Here is a 20,287-nt window from a genome sequence, read left to right as displayed (position 1 = left end):
AGTGCAAGTGCCAACCCAACTGTTGTCTTTAAGGCCTGGTTGATTTGCCGGTATCTTGCGGGGGTAAGTTGGTCAACTGGGCAATTGGTCAATTTCTCTGCTTTAATGGGTTCCATGGTAAGTAAAACCTTTCAGAGAGTAGCTGATATCCTCCAGGTGGATAAGTTGTTTATTCATCCACTGAAAATATTAAGGGAAAATTCCTCATCAGCACCCTGTACTTGGTTCAAGTGACAATTTGGTTTCGGAACTCTCAAAATGTGATAATTCAGTATTTGAACTTTTAAAATGTGTCAATCCAATACCTGTCGTTAATTAATCAATCTGTTAAGTGACATTTGAAAAGTGAAAAATGCCTTTTTAGAAGAATCTAGAACATTGACAAAAAAACTTGACAAAAATGCATATCGTTAACAATCCAAACATTGACAAAAAACTTTACAATCCCATATCCTAGCATCTTCTATTCAAAAAAGTTGGTGATTGTTTAGAAGAATATAGAATTTGGGACTGTTTATTTTATTGTCAATGTGTGGATGGTTGATAAAGAGAATTAGATGATATTCTTTGGGCATTTTTGACTTTTCAAATGTTACTTAACGGTTAACGAATTTTCATATTTTGAAAGTTTTGAAAGTTCGGGTATTAGATTCACATTTTAAAAGTTTGAATATTAGATTGTAACATCGTAAAGTTTGGGGCCAAATTGTCACTCGAGCCAAAATACAGGGTACTGGTAAAGAATTTTTCCAAATATTAATTATCTTACGGGTTAAGTAAATAATAACTTTTGCTTAGGAAACACTTCCTGATAAATCCACTTACCCACGCCAGACTAGGTAAGTGAAAACGAACGGGGTCTAAGTCATACCTGATGGATTTGTGGAGTTGTATGAGAGACGAGACGATGAAAAGTGAAATAGTACTAGAATGGATTTGGAGCAGGGACTGGAATTACGTATTTACCCTTTTTTCTTGGCAGATAGGTAATTACCCTTGCTAGGTTCAGCGGGTCCTACAAATGTGATTTTTAAGAGAGACTGAATATAGAAGGGAATCATCGTCAATCGCACACACGATGACACGAAGAAGGATCGTTATCGAAGTCGGACCTAGTCCAATTGAAAAAACTGGTTATTTGATATTTCAATTCTTATACAGTTGTTGGGATTGGGTATGGCCCGCTCCATTTCGTGCCCTACCTGAGTATCCATGCCGCATGGCTGCATGCTGAAGAGGAGTAGGCCCACTCCATGCCCTACATGGTTGTCAATATCTAAAAAGAATGGTGCGAAAATAGAACCGGGCTATTTATTGGGAAAGATTTTTGAAAACTCTGGTGCTTCCGTGGTTTGTTATTCCGTTTCTTTTCCTTCATTGCTCGTCTCCCGCCATTTTGAACGAAGAGAGATTGGCATAAGCGGATAAGCATGAGTATAAAAAAAAAAAAAAAAAGGAAAAGAAGAAAAGATTGAACTCATTAAAGGCAAATCGTAGCAAAGAACCTTTCCAATCCATTCCACCCCATCTGCAAATAGATTCCGATGCAGCACACAAAGCTTGTAAAGCACGGCACCACACTCTTCAGCATCGATACTCAGTTAAAGAACAAAATTCTTCTCTGTCAAGGCCTATTTTCATTAGCTCTTGACATTCTAATATTCGGTGGAAGCGCCTTGTTAAGATTTAGATGTTCCGTTTTCATGTCTTACTGTTTGTTATTTGGTCGATTCTCAGTTACCATGTTATGTTGTATGTTTGAAATCTATTCCAGCTCCAGTCCTCGAAACGGTTCTCGGTGAGTGTCACGCCATTTAGGAGCTGATGTGATTCCGTAATTGTTGGTGTTGAGCCTAGTCCCTATGACTGTGCACTTAGGTGCTCTAATTGATTGGTAACTGTCCTTGTTTTGAAAAACAAAATCATTCATGTTAGCGAATACCCCCTTAATCTAGTTGATTGGATGGCAAAAACAGTGGCACCTATAAATATTTTATGGAGGATGATAGATGTATTTTTAAAGTTAAAAGCCGTGTATGTCTTATTAGTATATTGGTGCTTGAAGACTTTCAGTCTCGAATGCATGTTTAAGTTTGCTTTCTTATTTTCACATAGTTTTGTGATATTGCATCTGATCTTCTCCACGCCCATCCTATGCTTCCAATGTTAAAACGTCAACAATTAATATTCTTTAGTATTTTCATTTGATATTGTTTGCAGATAATTTCTCTAGAAGGGTCTAAAGATGATCCATCTTGGTCATTATTTTGTGTTAAAACATTTAGTTCCTTTTCAGTTGACTTTTCATGATTATGTTAAAATTAGTTTACAGGGTGGTCCCTGTACTTCGGGGGTAGTGAAACAGGCCTCAAGTTTCACTTCCGACAACAACGTACTCTGTACGCCTTGAAACATTTAAAAATCCGTCAGTTATTTGGAGCATTCCGTCAGTTCTCTGGAGTCTGTTACGTCATGGGCGCCTTGAAACATTTAAAAATCCCCAAATGAGATTGTTTTGCCCTACCCTAGTTCTTATCGAAAATTGGCAACGTATCAGCCGATACATATCGTGTCGGCGACCCCTTGATACATTCTTATTACAGGTGTTTCGGGGTCTGACCTTGTTCAGGGGGTAGATGGGCCTTAAACCATCCCCCTGAACCAATTTGAAAAAAAAAAAAACTAGTAGAAAAAACATACAGCGCAGCACGATACAGGCGGATACGCCGATTGGGGCGTTTCGGCCTGTATCAATATTTAGAACCTTGTTTCCCACAATCTGTGCATTGGCGATGCTCATTTCTGTCATTTTGCAATTTTATTCTCTCAGCTACTCAAACTGTGAATGGGCATGTCAAGAAGCAACTGAAACTTGAGGCCCTTAAGCATCACTACCCCCAAATTACAGGGTACGTCCCTGTAATTTTTTCCCTGTTCATTAACAACTACTGGTCTCAGGTAACACTGATGATTCCTTTTTTGAATAGACTTTTTTTGGGGTCTTTAATGGTTTTTTAGATGTACAGAAACTCTTTTTACAGAGAACCATACATGCATACTTTTGATTTCATACTTAAATCTTCTAAAAAAATTACAATATACCTTACCTTCAAAAAAAATTGTCATGGTATCAGGTAACAGTAGTGATGTGTTATTATTATTCAAGAAGTATTGCAAGCCTAGAGTGCTTCTTGACATTTGTCTTGGAATTTTATCATGATGTTTAATTTTTTTTCCTTGGGCAATTGATACACTTCTAAGGTGATTGTTGCTTTTAGGTTTAGTAGTCCTGGAACATAAATACATGATCTCTATACAGATTGCAAACATCATGATTAATATGATTAACATGCATAGGGTGGGACTGGCAGCACAAGTCTAGTTTCTTCCTTCTGTGTTATTCAAGGCCATATTTTCTGTACAAGAGCAGGCTAACAAATATTCATTCATTGTCTGATTTCAGGGTCTTCGGGGCCTTCCTCTTCTTTATTTAGAACCTTTAGATAGCTCAAAGCATTTCTCACTGGCGAGATGCCCTTACAAGGCCAAATTGTCATTAACTGCTTCTCTAGTATTTTGCTGGTTATTGCTACCATTAATTTCACAATAGTAATGTAACTTTTAGTTTTGTTTCTCTTATGCATCTCAAAATGCTCATGTCTGCAATAGTCATTTTATGTTGTTTCTTGATCACTCACTAATTTCACTATCATCTTATGTCGTTTCAGTATAATTGCTTGTCAACTATAGACTTTACGCACATCTCCACTTCTAAACAATTGCATATTTCTGCTTTGTTCACGTAGCTCCAATTCTATTGATAGACTAGTGGATAGACAGGTGGAAATTGAGAAGTCTCTTGGATTACTTTTTTTTTTTTTTTGGGGGGGGGGGGGGGGGGAGGGGGGAGCAGTGGTTAGAAAAGCAATTGAATAATTTGAAAGGAAAAAGAAGGGAAAAGTCTAATAAATCAAGAGTTTTGGGGGAAAGGAGGGAAGGCATGGGATGAAGGTGAAGGGGGAGAGGAAGGAATAGTGGATGAAGAATGATGGGGTGGTGCAAGGCAGCCGTTTAGTGGGGGTTGCTTTTTGTTGCCTTCAAGGTTTCGCTTAAAGCCTCTAGTTTCTTGGTCCAGGAAGTAAATTAGCCTGTTTTTGCTTTGCGGTGCAATTTGCACAGTGGTTCAAGCTATGGGTCGAGGGTGTTGTTCTGGTTTAGCTTTTATTTTGTCTCTGGTTTCATCTTGGAAAGTTCTGGATTCATTCCTACTTGTTGTTTTTGAACTCTTTGTGGCCTTTGTTGTGGAAGTTGTGTGGTGATTTCTTATCACCCTCTTGGTTTGATGTAATTATTTTTCTTTTAAAAAAAATTTTATTTTATCTTCAAAAAAATATATATATGACAATCATGTTCTTTCTTATCTTCAAAAATGATGAGTATGACAAGGCATTTCCATGATATCACGCTAATGTCTTTAAGCTATTTCCACTGCCAAGGCATTGGATAGATTGATCCTGGACATGATGTCTCTCTCACTCACCTGCAAGCATTCTGAACCCATAACTGTAGTTGCAGAAAGGTAATATTTAAATTCTCAACGTCTAAATCATGGTAGTATTGCAACGAAGGAACAAAGGCTTAAGAAATAAAAGTCTCATGGTTGCACATTATTTTGTACTTGGAATTATCATGGTCTTGAGAAAGGAATCCCAGTTAGTGGTTTTGGGGTGATTTGGGCAGATCCAAATTTCACAGGAGGCACATCCCTAATTCTTAGTGGAAAAATACATTTTTAGAGATAAACTTAGACTTGTTTCTTTTTGTCATTATAAACTGGTAGGGTGTGTGTTTTTGCTTGGAATGTGCTCAGGTAGTAAAAAATGGCTGCACCGGTTGGTTTTCACTAGTTCTCAAGGATTGGAATATCTCGTCTTTTTGTTCCTTGAAGCTCAGGGCAGTGGGGTGGAGTGACAATCACGTGAGCTTTATTACTGATTTTATTAGAAAAAACAAAAGAAAAGAGTTGCATTACAGGAGGGGCATTAATATCTCATTCTAAAACCCTTCAGTGAACTTTCACTGTTCATTCTACACTTTCCTGTAGTTTTCACTCTTTTTCACTTTTGAGAGGTGAAATTAAGCTTATAAAATCTTTCAGCAGGAATTACCTACCAAGAAGCCAGCCAAGGAAGATCCCTTACATGGTAAATGGGTTCAAGAAAATTACCTAATTGTGCCACGTCTCTGCAATTCAATGCAGCCTCATATCAGTATAAATTATCTTTGGGAAAAGACAGCTAAGGACATTTGGGATAACATGAATGAAACTTATTCTCAGCCCATTGATGTAGCTTGGGCTTATGAGCTGAAAATTCAAATGACAACAGGAGGAGAAACCTGTGTCAATTTATTTCTCAACCCTAAAGTCCCCATGGCATGAAACTGATCACTTAGAGACAATTGAATGGGAGAGTCAGAAGGATGCACCAATTTATAACAAGTTGGTGGAAAGAAATAGGGTTTTTGAATTCCTAGTGAGGCTGAATTCTGAATATGATATTGTATTACAGCAACTTCTCACTAGGGAAAGTGTTACTTTGTCCCAAGCAATGTTTTAAAATATGGAGGCGTGAAGTGAGGCGTTCCACTACCTATAGGCGTGAGGTGTAAGCCTCCCGAGCACAAGCCTCCTTAAGAGGAGGGGAGTTAGGAGGATGAAGAGGAAGGGGGGATCTCATTTTTTTTTCTTTATTTTTAATAAAAATCTTTTATATTAAGAAAAATAAAGATGCATAACATTAGTTGAAAGGGAAAAAAACAAATTGGGTTGCATCGAAAAGGGGGCGGGGGGGTTTAGGGGGCGAAGCCCCCCAGCCGAAAGGGTAGGGGGCAAACCACTTTCTTTCCCCTTATCTTCTCTTCCCTTCCCTTTCCTTTCTTTTTCTCTTTTTTTCTTCTCTTTCTTTTTCTTTCCCTTCCCTTTCTTTTCCTTTCCTCTCCTTTCCTTTTTTTTTTCTTTTTTCTTTTTTTTTTTGTCTTTTTATATCAGATGTGCATGAGGCACATAAGGCGTATGCCTCTAGCACGCCTCATGAAAAAAGCGCAAGAGGCGTACATAGGGGTGTGCAAAAAAAAACGAAAAAACCGACCGAAACTGAACCGACCGGTTTGGTGTTTTTAAAAAACTGAAGGTACCGGTTCGGTTTTGGTTAACCAATTTAAAAAGCCAACGGTTAACCGAACCAACCAGTATACATGTTTTTCTATATATTTTCTATATATTTATGTATATTATATATATTATATATTTTATATATTATAAATTAATAAATACACAATATATATAAAGATATATTTATAATATATTATATATTATTTATTATTTAAAATATAATATTATATATATATTTATAATTTTTTATTATATATTTATATAATAAATATTATAGAGTCAAAAAAACTGAAAAAACAGACGAACCGAACCGTCAGTTAACTGATTGGTTTCGGTTCGGTTCCGATTACTGGTTTTCCAAAAACCGGTACTACTGGTTCGGTTCACAAAAAAGTCCACGGTTCGGTTACTTGAACCGTGAGCACCCCTAGGCATATGCCTCTTGCACCTGAGGCGTACGCCTCAGAGCTGTCAGCACCTCTGGCAACGCCTTAAGGTGTTAGGCATATGCCTCTTGCACCTGAGGCGTACGCCTCAGAGCTGTCAGCACCTCTGGCAACACCTTAAGGTGTTTTGGGAGCGCCTTTGCGTGCCTGTAGGCGTACCCATGCCTTTTAAAACACTGGTCCCAAGCCTATTCTCTAGTGCATAATGAGGAGAGGAGAAGGAAAGCTATGCTACAAAATTCCCAAATAGAATCAGCCTTGGCAGCCATGAAGCAAAAGCATGGTGGTGATAAGGAGAAAGAGGTGTAGGTGAAGTCGCAGTACCTGAACCTAGCATCTCAGAGGAAATTGGAACTGGCCTGGGCTGTTCATGAGTACCAAAATAATGTAGAGAAGAAAAGGAACCTTAGTTGATTTTCATACGTTTTTTATATGCAGTCCCATTTTTATTTTATTGTCTTTAGGCTGTTGTTAGGCCACTGTTTTGTTATTTTTACTCTCTTATAGTTGACAGGGGTATTTTGGTCTTTGTAACTTTTATTGAAACATATAAAAGGCAATGAGGGGGCATCTGAAACATTACATTCTGCTCTCTCTTTTCTCCTATTTCTCTTTTTCTCCTTTCTTTCTTCCTCCAATAGCCATCATGGCTCCTTTCTTTCTTCCTCCAATAGCCATCATGGCTCCTTTCTTTCTTCCTCCAATAGCCAGCTGATTGAGCTCACTCAAGATAGTTTGGTCCATCAAATTTAATTTTAGTAATCTGGAAGTTGTCTGTCACACTACCAACCCCTACAAGTCTTTCCCCAATGGTAAACTCATTCCCAACATTCTCCATGCTGAACCAAGCAAGATACCACACAGCCCAACATCTTTTGGATATAAAAAAAGATCTTAAAATGGTTGTACAGCAACCAAGCTGTCCACAGTTCACAGTCAATAAAAAAACTGGTTGTTCCTCAAAGGAAAAACCCTAGAAAGAACATGGAGAAGATAATTATACTCCAGCAACTCCTTCCAGAGACTTCTAGAGGCCTTCCTCCTGCTGTCGATTGCTAGAAGAAACAAAAAACAACCCAAAAAGCACTGAGCGCCACTTTCAATCTGAGGTTTAATCCCTAAACCTCAATCGAAGTAGCATCTCTGATCCTTCCTGGTCACTGGGCAAAACCCAGAGTCCAGAAAAAAAAAAAAGAAAAAAAACTTGAATAGTGCATCGATCTCCACACCTCCAAGAATCAAGCAGAAAAGGTTTGAAACTCCAGCTCTAACAGAGTCTCATGTAGCCAGCTGGGTTAAGCATACATGAGATCCCAACCTAAATTTAAACCTGCTCTGATACCAACTTGGAATAGCTGCTGTAGCAGTCTTAGGTTTAGTGTGAGATCTGTCCAGAAAAAGCAGAGGAAAGGAGAAAAATAAGAGAAATAGGAGAAGAGAGAGAGCAGAATGTAATGTTTCTGCTACCTACCTCATTGCCTTTTATATGTTTCAATAAAAGAAGTTACAAAGACCAAAATACCCTGTCGACTATAAGAGAGTAAAATAACAAAACAGTGGCCTAACAAAAGCCTAAAAATATAAAATAAAGATGGGACTGCATATGAAAAACATATAAAAAGCAACTAAGGTTCCTTTGCTGTATCTCTACACCTGTATACCCACCATATTATATATCTTGGGATGTGGTCATTGTGTTCACTGGAGGAACTCTTAACGTTTCCTCTGGCAGTTGGGAACTATTCTGACCTCTGGGTATTGTTGACACTGGACCAAAGTTGCCGTATGGAGTGCCAAGCTGCCATTCTCTAAATGGATTATGGGTCTAACTGAGGAGGAGCTAGACAGAACCAGAGGACTAGAGATGACTTTGTTTAACCATGCTAGAGTCTCCTGCTGGTTGTAGTGAATACTTGGGATCAAATCTTTCCTTCATCAGGGTTGAGAATTCAGGGATGGGTTACCCTCCCCTCTTCCCTATCTGGGTAGTATTTGTAGCAAGAGGAAAAGAATCCCATAGTAAATGAAAATTTATTATAAATCGAAGTTTAAAAAATCCCTTTTTTAAACTATCTATCTATCTATCTATCTATCTATCTATCTATCTATTTATCTATCTATCTATATATATATAGCTTAGTCATCTCTCAATATGAAGTAGTTAAATCCTTCTGTGTAACTCTTTAATATTTTACACCAGGGGTAAACTAATGTGATAAAACTAGAAAAGTTGTAAAGCTTCCAGGAATGTGGTTTCTCTTTTTTATAGTATAGGTGATTCAGAAAGGCATTTATAGTTTTTATCCTCTACAAAATGAATAGTTGAGAGGATTCAGAACCGTAAAAAGTCAACTGCAAAGGAACTGACCTGTTTGAGGACCTATAGCATACAAAATGAGGACTAGGAGGGCTAATCTTTAGACCCTTGAAAAGGGTCATAGAGAAAACATCTCAGTATCTATAAAATGCAGTATCCAGAAACAAATTGAAATCATTCCAAAAAGGTACTAAGCTCCAAGTTTACTTAGCCTCGTTCATTTTAAAACTATTGAGCTCAAATTCAATTCAATCTTCTTTTCTAGCCTGCCCTGCTTCTTGTTCTCGATGTCTTTATTTTTTCAATCTTTATAATTATTTGGACGTTGGTTTCCTTTTATTCATTACATATCTAGATTATGTTTGTTAGACTCTAGGGAGTGTGGTTCATACATGTTTGAATCGATTATCTATCCAATCCATTCAGAATTGAAGTTACTAAAATATCTTCCTGTTACCATAGTTGTAGGATTATAACAAGACCTTACATAAATACTGACAGCATCAGTACAAGTTTTACTGATTTTACTGATCAGTATAGCTGGCCTGAACCCACTGATTTGAACCCATTAGGTGACCATAAATAAACAAGATCTTTGGAACATTCTGATGGAAAATATTGGTTTTGAGTCCTGATTCACACACACATAAACACAAAAGAAGGTTTTTTGAATTTGGTAATTGACTTATAAAAAAAAAGAGAAGGAAGGAAAACAATTAGTTTTTTATTCAGTCTAGGTAGGAGTTTAGAACCATGCACTTATTAGGGTTTCGTGGAAAATGAGATTGCTCTGGGTAGTCTAGGTAACACTACCCATTACAGAACTTGCAGGAACAAGGTTTAGCTACTTGTTAATTGTAAACAGGGAGACATGATGTGTGATCCTTACAAACCGAACCTTCATAAACAAATTCAATTTGTTTCATTTCGCTTGTGTTACACTTCTGAGCAAGGTTTTTAAAACTGACCCGGACAACGAACTGGTCAGGGGTCCAGTTCCAGGGTCAAACGGTCCAACCACTTGAACCGATCGGTTGGACCATTCTGACACAAATAAAATATAAAAAAGGTCAAAACTGTTGAATGGTTTGACCGGTTCGAACAATTAGAATGGTTCAACCGCCTGGGTCAGTGTGGTTTGTTGACCAAATCAATGTTTTTTTGGCAAAAATCTGGTTTTGGGGAAAAACGGAACCGGTCACCAGTCCGGTCCGGTTTTGAAAACCATGCTTGTAAGTTCTGAAGTTCGAATATTGATTAAATTTCAACCAAAAAGAAGTATTAGTCAATCGAGATTGTTGCGTTTAGGTTTCTAAATAAATTCTTTTGGGTAGCATCATGAACTCATACAACGATCCATACTAAAATATAAAAAATCGTGATTGGATCACGTGACCCACTGAGTTGGGATTCGCTGTAAAATTCGGCATCACACCACGAATATATGCTGTCTTTCACTGTTATTTTAAAGAGCATGTCGGTCACCCATGTTTACTGTTGAGGCTGAAGAGAGTGACGTTTTACTTTTCTTTAATTTCTCATGAGGCAGGCCTAAGGGCTTATAAATTCTTAATTAGGAGCTCATTTTTTTAATAGGGATGAGCATCCAGCTTATTGAGTAAAAAAATCAAATCGAATAAATCGAAGTTGAATTAAACTCTAATAAGAAAAACTGAACCGAGTCTGAAACCAAATTGAGGAATCAAGAAAATAATCGAACCACGATGAAATTTGGTTAATTCAGTTTTTTAGATTAATCAAATGTTCAAATCTGAAAATAATGTCGTATTCTCCAGAGATGAAGATGAAAAAAAATTAAATGCCATAGGGCTCCATCAATTTCATATTTTAATTTACCAAAGCCCATAGCGGGGGTCCCAACCAATAAATATATGAATCTGAATCATACTCAGGTTCATCTAACAAAAAATTCTGTCAGGCTAAATAATAATCTTGGTTAGACGGCATTAATTAAAAAATTTGGTTATCATATAGAATTAGAGATTAAATGGCCCAAGCATCTGCCAGTCTATGTGCCAGAGTTTGGCTCTCAAAAGTACATAATAATTTAATTCGAGGCTCAAACCATGCATTTGAAATTTGAATCAGAGATGCAACTTCGACATAGGAGTTGACAGTTTCAGACCATTGGTAAGACATCCATTGTCTGGACCAAGACTGTTGAATCTAAATATATTATTAAGCCCTGCTCATACTGGGTATTAAAACTCAAACAGCCACCGGACTGTGGGCTCAACACAGCCAATTTTTCAGTACGTTTGGCCTTGAGTGTGTCCACCTCCCAAGGGCAGAAACCAAGCATGTAGAAACTAGGAACCATGCAAGCGACCAAAAGTTTGAACTTTGAACTTGGACAAAAAATACAAAAATAAAGTAAAAAACAGAGAGTGGGTGACAGGGTGATTGTTGATGACATCTAAAACATTGTGCACGTGAAAGACACGTGGACATCCACCTAATCCAGTGTACTATTTTTTAATACAAGTGTAACATGCAAATGTCACCCAAGTTCTTTCTACTTTCTACTCCGAGTCATGTCTGTTGGTACAACTAAAGTAGGCAATGACCTTGTCTTCTGTCAGTAGAAAAAGGAGCCACAAGTTGACTCATACTCTGAACTCTGAAGAACCCATGTGTTGATTAATCTCCACTTAATCATTATTTTTAGTGCCATTAGTCTATATCCACTTCACTTCACCACTTCACCATAGTCCACACACACAGATACACGCCAACAAACAGAATCCAGAAACAGAGGAGAAGACACAGACAAACCAGCAAAAGTTTAGAAGGAAATAAGAACATCCTTTTTAATAACTAGACATAAAAACCCAAGAAAGATTCACCACTCCGCAATACAGAGACATCCCATCTAACCCCACCCATTACAAGGCCAACGTCCACCACATTACAAAAGCTAATAATAATTCAAGTAAAACAGATAAACCTCGCCCTGTCTCTACTTCTTGCCCATAAACCTGTTCTTTTTTTTAATCTTTACATAACTGCACAGCTGTTAGCGTATTCATCATTGAACGTATATGCTGCTGAGTGATCACCCCTGTTTTCAGGATAAAAGCCAGGGTGTGGGGCATGCCTGTAGTCATAATTATAATAATAACCAGTGTTAGGAGGGATGATGGGAGATCTATGATACATCATCTGGGGTTGCATGTACCTACTTTCATTCATCATCATATTGTTGATATTATGTCTGTTCTGCATGTTCATGTTCACCACAGAAGAGGGATTTTGGAATTGTTGGTATCCTTGCATATTAGCCATCATCATGGGTGACAGATGCTGCCCACCTGTAGCAAACCCGCCGCCAATACCTGGGAACCCTGCAGAAGACCCTTGAAGCCCATTGTTTGCCTGGGCTTGAATCCCCAATCCATTGCCTCCAAGGCCACCAATACCTGCACCTTGGCCATGAAATCCTGATAGATTCAACATTGTATTGATGTCATTTGCCTTACCAGCAGTGGCATTTCCTCCGCCTAGATGGACATTGTTCACCTTTGTAGCTCCCATGTTCTTCTGATCAATTCCAGTGGCAGCTTTCATGCCCATATTCTGGGTAGGGTTCCCTCCCCCACCGCCCCCAGCTTTCTTGCCAGGGTTCCCATTTCCACCATTATTCAACTTCCCATTGTTGTTGACAGGAACACCACCATCTCCTTTCTTGGCATTGTTTGCCTGATTTGCTTGCTGCCTGAGAAGACCCAGATGACCGATCTTATCTCGGATGAACCGCAATTCATCTTCTTCATCTTCATCTTCATCTTCATCAGAGCAGTCAAATTCATCATATTCGGGGCCAAATATGGGGAATTTCTGCTGGTTTTTGAAGGCTTGGAGCCCCTTGATTAGACCTTGCTTTTGGTCATTGTTGGTTTTGTTATCCTTGGCGCCATGAGATTGTTGCTGCTGTTGTTTCTGGTTTTGATTGGATTTTGCAGACCAAAGTTCTGCATGTTTACCGGATTTGACCAACTTCTTGATCAAAGTAGCAGAATCTACACTGCCCGAAACTGTGACCTTCTGTTGCTCTGCATCTATGTTTACTGTGTAAACACCTGAAGGAAAAAAAAAAGCACAAGAAAATAGTAAACAAATTTATACCGACAAAGTAGATAAACAGTGAAACAGAAGATTAAAGAATTACTACTGTTCTCCCCTCCAGAAGCTTTCAGGAGAAGAAAAAACCCCTGCTCTCTAGCTTCACAACAGAGCAATCTACAACGGATGCTTTTCATGATTTTAGAGAAAATAGTCGCCACTATGGTATAAATCTCCAGAACCTCCCACTTCTTAAGCTAAAACCAATCTATAATGAATAGGCTTCCACTATCTTATAGTAATCATATCAGAATAACTGGGGGAAAGGATCTACAGAGCCTCCCTCTCTCTCTCTGTGACCCTCACTGAACATATACAGATCCTAGTCTCCATAGCTAAAAAGGGAACAACCGACACTAGCTTTCAGAGCTTTAGTCAAGTCCTTGCCATTCTCATTCAACATTGAGTAACGATTAATCTATTACCACCCAATGCGCATATAAAGATACAGAATTAGCCTCCTCCATAGCTAAGAAGGGAATAACTGGTACTAGCTTTCAGAGCTTTAAAAAATTCCTTTCCTCGGTAGCAAAAGAAAGGAACAAGGAACAACCAATAGCAGCATTCACAGTTTCCGGTAAAACCCACTAATATGACAACAAAAACAAAGATTCAAATCTTACAACAATGAGAAAGTGAGTACCTTCGATTCTCTGAAGGAGTTTCTTCACTTTCTGCTTGCATCCATCGCAATGTATGTTTACTTTGAGAACACAAGTCTGTAGGAGATCGAGAGAAACAAACCCAACAAAGAGAATTTTTTTGTGAGAAAAGACCACAGATAACCTTTGTCATTTAGATTAAAAAAAAAGCCCAAAGAAAGAGTGTTCAGTATGAGAGAGAAAGAGAGAGAGACCTGGATCTTGAGGAGCTTAAAGTCTTCATCTTTAGTCATTTCTTCAGTGCCGTTTGGAATGAAAGATCTCTCTGCACAAAAAGAGAAAAGAAGAAAAAAAAACTAATGTGGTAGCGGTAAAAAGGGGCGCATGAGGAGTTTCTTCAACAGATTTTTCTTCCCTTGCGCTGTTCTCAGCAGCAACAAACCCACATGGGTTTAAAGAGTTAAAAAAGAAAGAGATTAAAATAAAGAATAATACAACTAACACCAAAAACAGAAAAAAGAAAAAACTCAGAAACAAACAGAAACGGGCAAGCAGAAGAGGGGAAGGTAATTTACAGGAAAAAAAAAAGGGTTGAAAGTGAGGAGAAAGAAACGTTAGAGAGGATGGGGTTGAGAGATGTAGGTGGGGTAGGGAGGTGTCTGAAATGATGTGATTTGACGTTAAATACTGAATAAATAATAATTAAATAATAAAGAAAGAATAGTGACTTGACAGTCTTACTTCTATCCCTGCCCCATTGTCACATGTACCCCATTTTCTCGCGAGACTCGATATCTTTTCAAAGCTGCAACCCTGCAACTCCAACGTAACCCTTCTTCATTTTTCTATCATTCAAGTATTCATTCACCTCTACTCCTCAAACTTGACAGTCTCGCTTCTCAGTCTCTCAGTCAGGCTATGTTTGGTTTAAAGGAAAAATTAAGGAAATGAAGGAAAATGTAAGAAAATATTTACAAATCTTGTATAATTTTCCTGCCTTTCACTTCCTTTCCCTACATTTTTCCTTCAAACCAAACACAGCTCAAGGTTTGCTCTTCCCATCTTTCTTCTCTTCTAACACCGAATCAGACCGCATGAATCGGAACCATATCGTACCAACTGGACCAGGCCAGGCCGGCCTGAGTACCAACTGTGACTCGGGAGACTATTGTTTTGGAAATAGACCGTAGTGCCAACACAACAATATATGAAATAGTCTTTATTCCAAACAAACAAAACATTAAGTTTAAACCATTAATTCAGATTCAGAACTTGTAGAGTATAATTTGGATCGAGTAACACCATTTTTGAGCTTGGACCTTGCACAGTTTGGTCATTTCAATTGTTTCTTTGATAACCCGAGTCAGTCTCGACCAATTTGAAGTTAAATCTGCAAACCTGACGACCCCTTGCCTCCTTGCCCCCTTTGCAACAAGACCCTTCTCTCTTACCTTCGAGATTTGAGTAGAGACAGGTCAACATTGTACGTAGCTCATTGATGAAAAAATGCAATATACTCTATCTGCCCAATCTCCCCTGCTTTTGCTTCAGTTTCAGTCTAGTAGTGCATTGGACATTTGTTAGAGGTTGATCAGCTTCTTGTTGGGCTTTCATTGATCTTGGTCGATATAATCCTATGTCCTCATTTTTCAGGTGTAATTCAGAAAAAAAAAAAAATCAAAGGACTAGCTTAAAAAGTAACTCTTAATCAATAAATAAAAGATCAAAGATTAATGGCATATATAAGAAAGGTCTTATTTAGAACTTAAAAAACCCAATTACGTAAAAATAAATAAATAAAAGTCCATTACTTAAGGTTGGTCTATATCACGCAATATGTCCACTCTCAAACTCGAACTTATGTTCTAATATGCATGTCATCCAGAGATTTTGTCACTACACCAAATAATTTGAAATTCATTTATGTTTCTTATAATTATATCATATGGCATCATAATGGTTCCAGTTACGACATATTTTCTCTTTCTTAAAAAAAAAAGATATATTTTCTCTTTCATCATCATCATCTAATTCTCGTTTTGCCATTTTGTTTGCGGTTCAATGATTATTTCTCATTCAAATTCTCCTAATTCGGAGGCATTTACATGTCCCCTATAATGTTTCATACTTTCTCCTCCTCCATTCCTACAAACCAGCTGTTATTAACTTTTCCCTCATTTCCAGTTTTTCTTTTTCCTACATATGTAAAGAATTAACTACTTCAGAGCATGGATTAGAAATGTTAGTAGCTCAGTCATTAGAAATGCTGAAACCCTCTTTCTCTATTAACCCACCAAAAAAAAAAAAAACAAAAGCTCTCAGCTAGAAAGAGCTTTGAGGCAGAAGGGTAGAGGAGACGTGGCCTGTCCACATTTTAATCTGATTGGTTGAAGTAATCTGGACCAATGTGAACTCATCTTGGGGAAATCAGGTCGCTTAGAAGTGATTTCATTAGAGAAGTGTCACAAGGTAGCAAAAGTTAATGGAATTGAGAGTTAATATACCTTTTTTTTAAGAAAGGGGAAAAGGAAAACAAGAACAGATAAGGACCCATCAAGCTCTACTATATAGGGCCTTCCCATGCTAATTTTGGTGGTTAGATGTAGCCCAGCCCTAGTTACATTGCAGAGAGTCCCCACCCAAAAAAAAAGATCACATTGTTTGGTTCATTACTTCATAATGAAAAGCTTCCAGATGTATGAATTTACAAAAAAAAAAAAAAGGAGAAAAGAAGAATTGCCAGGTGGAATTTCTTAAAAACTACATGCAAAATACCCAATTAGACTCCACTGTTGAACCCCCCCACCCAAACCCCAAGGTTACACCCTTTACTACAAAACTCACAAAAGCATTGTCACTGTGATGAATTGTTTCCGAATTCAACTTTATCTAGAAGTACATTATGTTTTTGACTTTTTTCTCTTTTGCTTTTCATGAAAAAAATTTAAGTTTTGCCTTTTCTAAAATCCCAAACAAAGGAATCAAAAAAGAAACTTAGAATTAACCTTTACCAAAACAACAAAAATCAACAGAAAAGAAACTAGTTTTGGAGCCAAGTTTCAATGGTAGAGCTAGCATCTTGCCATAGTCTTGTTGGAAAGATGATGCATGCCTATGGTTCAAATGTTCAATACACAAAAATTGACAAAGTTGATTTTCTTATTTTCATTCCATTTTTATAACCAATGGTTTCTTTTTGCATGATTTCAACTTTTCACTGAAAAGTTACTACTCCTCAATATGATTTCCAGCCATCTTGTTGTTCAACGTGGTGACAAAGGTGGGGCTGTACATTAGCGTTGCTTTTTGAGTATGCAGTATGCCCCTTCCATTGGAAACAACAACTGGGGTTGGCTCTTTTGGAAACCAAATTTCCGATACTTGCTTTGTAATGGAAAACAACCAGTTATCCATTGTGTATTCAAAAAAAAAATAATGAGGAAAATTGTCCTCTGCTCCTCCCTCTGATCTTTTCTTGTCCTTTCTCATGGTTTATACATAAATTTGCTTGATGGGTTTTGTATCTTTTACAATAAAAAAGAAAAAGTACTTTTTGCTTTTACTTTGGTAAGAAACGAATCAAACCATAAGAATAAGATCAATTGACAAAAGCAAATTAACTCTAGATAAACGAAAGATGATACAAATTACCCAATTGTTTTGCACCACCTGGCAAACCATTTAAGGCGCTTTGCATTGAAAGCTAATGCTTTTGACGGAATTGATTTAGTTCAACTTCAAAGCAGTTGGACAGTAGAAAATTAATTTAGCATCAAAACAAAACACCAGACTGGGAATTTGGTGTGAATTCCTTGGTCAAAATGTCCGGTTTGTTGGTTCTATTTGGTTCTCAAAAAGATTCCATTGGATAGGTGAACCAGGTCGGTAAAATCTCAGTTCCAATTAAAGCTGGTCCGACCACGCAGTCAACTCCAGTTTCCAAAAACACTGTGAAAGGCCTTGGCATTTAAAACTATGCACACCTTTTAGTTTATGATATCAGCTTTAGGCAGTGCATTCGGTAGAAAACCACCTCTCGTTATATCTTGGGTGCTAGATGCGGTGAAGCCTCACTGTTCAATTATAATTGAAAACCCAAACTGTTCTTTAAGCTGCATTTATTAAGGAATTAAGAGAGCATTTCAACCATTAATTTAAAAGAATACATATTAGCATTTCATTCAGTTGTTTAGAAATCCAAAGCATAAAAGCGACAGGAAGAAAAACAAGGCACAAGCATCAAGGCTTAGGTTGTCGCTTTATGGTTGAAGCCATGTACAACTTTCTGTTTTTCTTTTTGCCTTCTTGTTGTTACCCTCTAAAATGGAAAGAAAAGATGTTAAGCGTACTATTAATACAACCAATAACAAGGCATGAGAGAGAGAGGATCAGAGGATCCACCCCGGTTGATGTTAATGGCAATATTAGATTAGACCACACAGTCACCCCCCCCCCCCCCAGTTGATGTTAATGGCAATATTAGATTAGACCACATACACATCTAAAACACTGATGAGAGGGTGAGAGGGAAAGGGAACCCACTTGGGCAGAGAGACGAGGGACCCACCTGGACTGGACTGACCCACTTTTCTATAGCCTAGATGTGTGGTGCTGAATCTGATCATGTGTATCCCGGGACATGGTTTGGAGTTGGCCAAGAATTTTAACAGTGTGGAGTCTAAAAACAACAATGGGAATTAGTGTCTTTGATTTCGGTTTTAGGTTTAGGATGGGACACTTTGACAACTCTCCCTTAAGTCATAGTTCAAGAATCATTCACTCGAGCCACTAGATGGGACATGGGTCATGGGATATCTTGTCTGAGACCCATTGGTCCATTGCAGTATCACTGTCTATGTTAGTGTTCAGGCTGCGGATGATTGTGATGGATGGTGGGATTGGGGTTTGATTTTAACCTAACCTAAGCCAGACTCTTAACCTAGGAAAACATCCAAAGTGACGTGAATGATCAGGGACGTACACAAAATTAGCCACGTGTTCCATCGCTGCCTTGGTATCAAAAGCTAAACAAGGAAACCCAGTTATATAGGTCCAGAGCTACATAGTAAGCAGGCCTATAAAGGAGAGCCAAAGAACGCCTCAAGTACACAACGGCCGGGATTCGTATCAGAGGTGAGCAGTTTGAGACTTTTGGTGCAAACTGGTGACGCTTTGGGATGCTCATCACTACACACTACTAGAACTGGGCATGACCCAAACACTCCCCGAAGGCTGAAGCCTAGAATGAGGTTGGAAGAACGATAAAAGAGACATTGAAGGCGATAGATGCAAAAGCCAAAAGCGGGTGATGAGAGTCTTCTGACTGAAGAAAGAAGAAGAAGAAAAAAGAGAAGTGAGGAGAGAAGACTGATGAAGACTTGAAGAGGAAGAAATAATATATTATATATATATATCATAATACCAACACCAGATGAGACGAGAAATAACCAACTGATGATGGATTCTAGTGTGACTCTGTGTGTGTGCCCCGTGACTTGGGAGGCGTGGGGCCCACCTACTTACCGGGGGAGCACGAGAAAGGCGGTCTGGTCTGTTCAGGAGTCTCAGTCTTAGACTGACCTTTCAATTGCTTCCACGGCGACTCCTTTTTTTTTTTCTGGAAGATAGAAGAATGAAGATGAATAGGTAGAGACTAGAGAGAGATATTCAGGCGGGAGCGGTCACGCTGTAGAAACCCCAATAATTCCGATGATTTGCATCACTCTTTGGATCGGAAAAATAAGGTTGGGCATTTTAGCCAATAAGAAGTTAACACAACAGAGGTCCCAAGGCTTACTCAGTGCGTAGGATCGCTTCCCTGTAAACCTGACAATTGGGTTGGGTGGGTCGGGTTCGGGTTGGGTCAAGGTACTTCAAGTTGATTTTAGGTCGGGTTAAGTTGTCAAATGTTAGACCTTAACCTTAAATGTTTGGATTAGGATTGACCCATGGATCAATTTGGATCATCCTAAAAAAAATTGAAACTCAAAAAATAAAGAAAAATTATATAAAAATGTCAAAATTAAAAAAAAAATCTTAAAATTCCAAATATAAAATAAAAAGCTTGAACATTTAAGAATTTAAAGAATAAACAATAAAAAGTAAAGAATAAACAGAAAAAATTAAAGAATAAAAACTTCTAACAATGCATAAATAATTTCAATTAGAATTGACAATCAGGTCAACGGATTAACCCATGACCTATGACCCAACCCAACCCAGTTTTTGCTCGGTTCGGGTCATTTTCATATTCGGGTATCTAACATATGAGACTCTAACCCTGTTTTTTCGGATTAGATTGGGTCGGGTTCGCGGATTGAATGAAATTTTTGCCAGGACTACTTCCCTGCTTTTAAAAGTTTTGGGTTATCGGTTATCACCCCATTTCCTTTTCTCCTCTCAGTTTTTCAAAAAGCAAGCCTTTTTTTTTTTTCTCATTTTCTTTGGCTTTTAATTCACAGTTCCTGAACCACAGTCATCTGGGTCTCAACTCTCAAAAGACTGGTCTGATGGTCTCTCTCTCCCTCATGTCACGCAGCTACCAGACGTTGTTGGAGTACAGTTATTCTAATCTGACGGTTTTATACAAAGTGGCAGACTGTAACAT

At 38.1% G+C, this 20,287-nt stretch overlaps 1 protein-coding gene across 4 annotated transcripts; it reads right to left on the bottom strand.

Moving 5' to 3' along the window:
- Nucleotides 1–11,740: 11,740 nt before the first annotated feature.
- Nucleotides 11,741–14,341, bottom strand: LOC148855027 (uncharacterized). Of its 4 annotated transcripts, XM_088984731.1 has the most exons (4): nucleotides 13,935–14,336; nucleotides 13,722–13,797; nucleotides 12,139–13,035; nucleotides 11,741–12,053 (listed from the first exon to the last, which is right to left on the bottom strand). In XM_088984731.1, exons 1-4 carry the CDS (start codon nucleotides 13,971–13,973, stop codon nucleotides 11,947–11,949), a joined length of 1,119 nt encoding a protein of 372 aa, XP_088840857.1. In that variant the 5' UTR covers nucleotides 13,974–14,336; the 3' UTR covers nucleotides 11,741–11,946. The 4 variants fall into 4 exon arrangements, with proteins under 4 accessions (XP_088840857.1, XP_088840854.1, XP_088840855.1 ...); XM_088984728.1 differs by having other exon boundaries at nucleotides 11,741–13,035; nucleotides 13,935–14,341; XM_088984729.1 differs by lacking the exons at nucleotides 13,722–13,797; nucleotides 13,935–14,336 and adding an exon at nucleotides 13,125–13,544 and having other exon boundaries at nucleotides 11,741–13,035.
- Between the last annotated feature and the right edge of the window lie 5,946 nt (nucleotides 14,342–20,287).

This window comes from Nelumbo lutea, chromosome 4 (genome assembly GCF_056320005.1).
Source record: "Nelumbo lutea isolate HS-2025 chromosome 4, American lotus-T2T, whole genome shotgun sequence".
Taxonomy (NCBI): Eukaryota; Viridiplantae; Streptophyta; class Magnoliopsida; order Proteales; family Nelumbonaceae; genus Nelumbo; species Nelumbo lutea.
The sequence above is the reverse complement of the archived record's forward strand: the minus strand, read 5'-3'. Positions and strand labels throughout refer to the sequence as shown.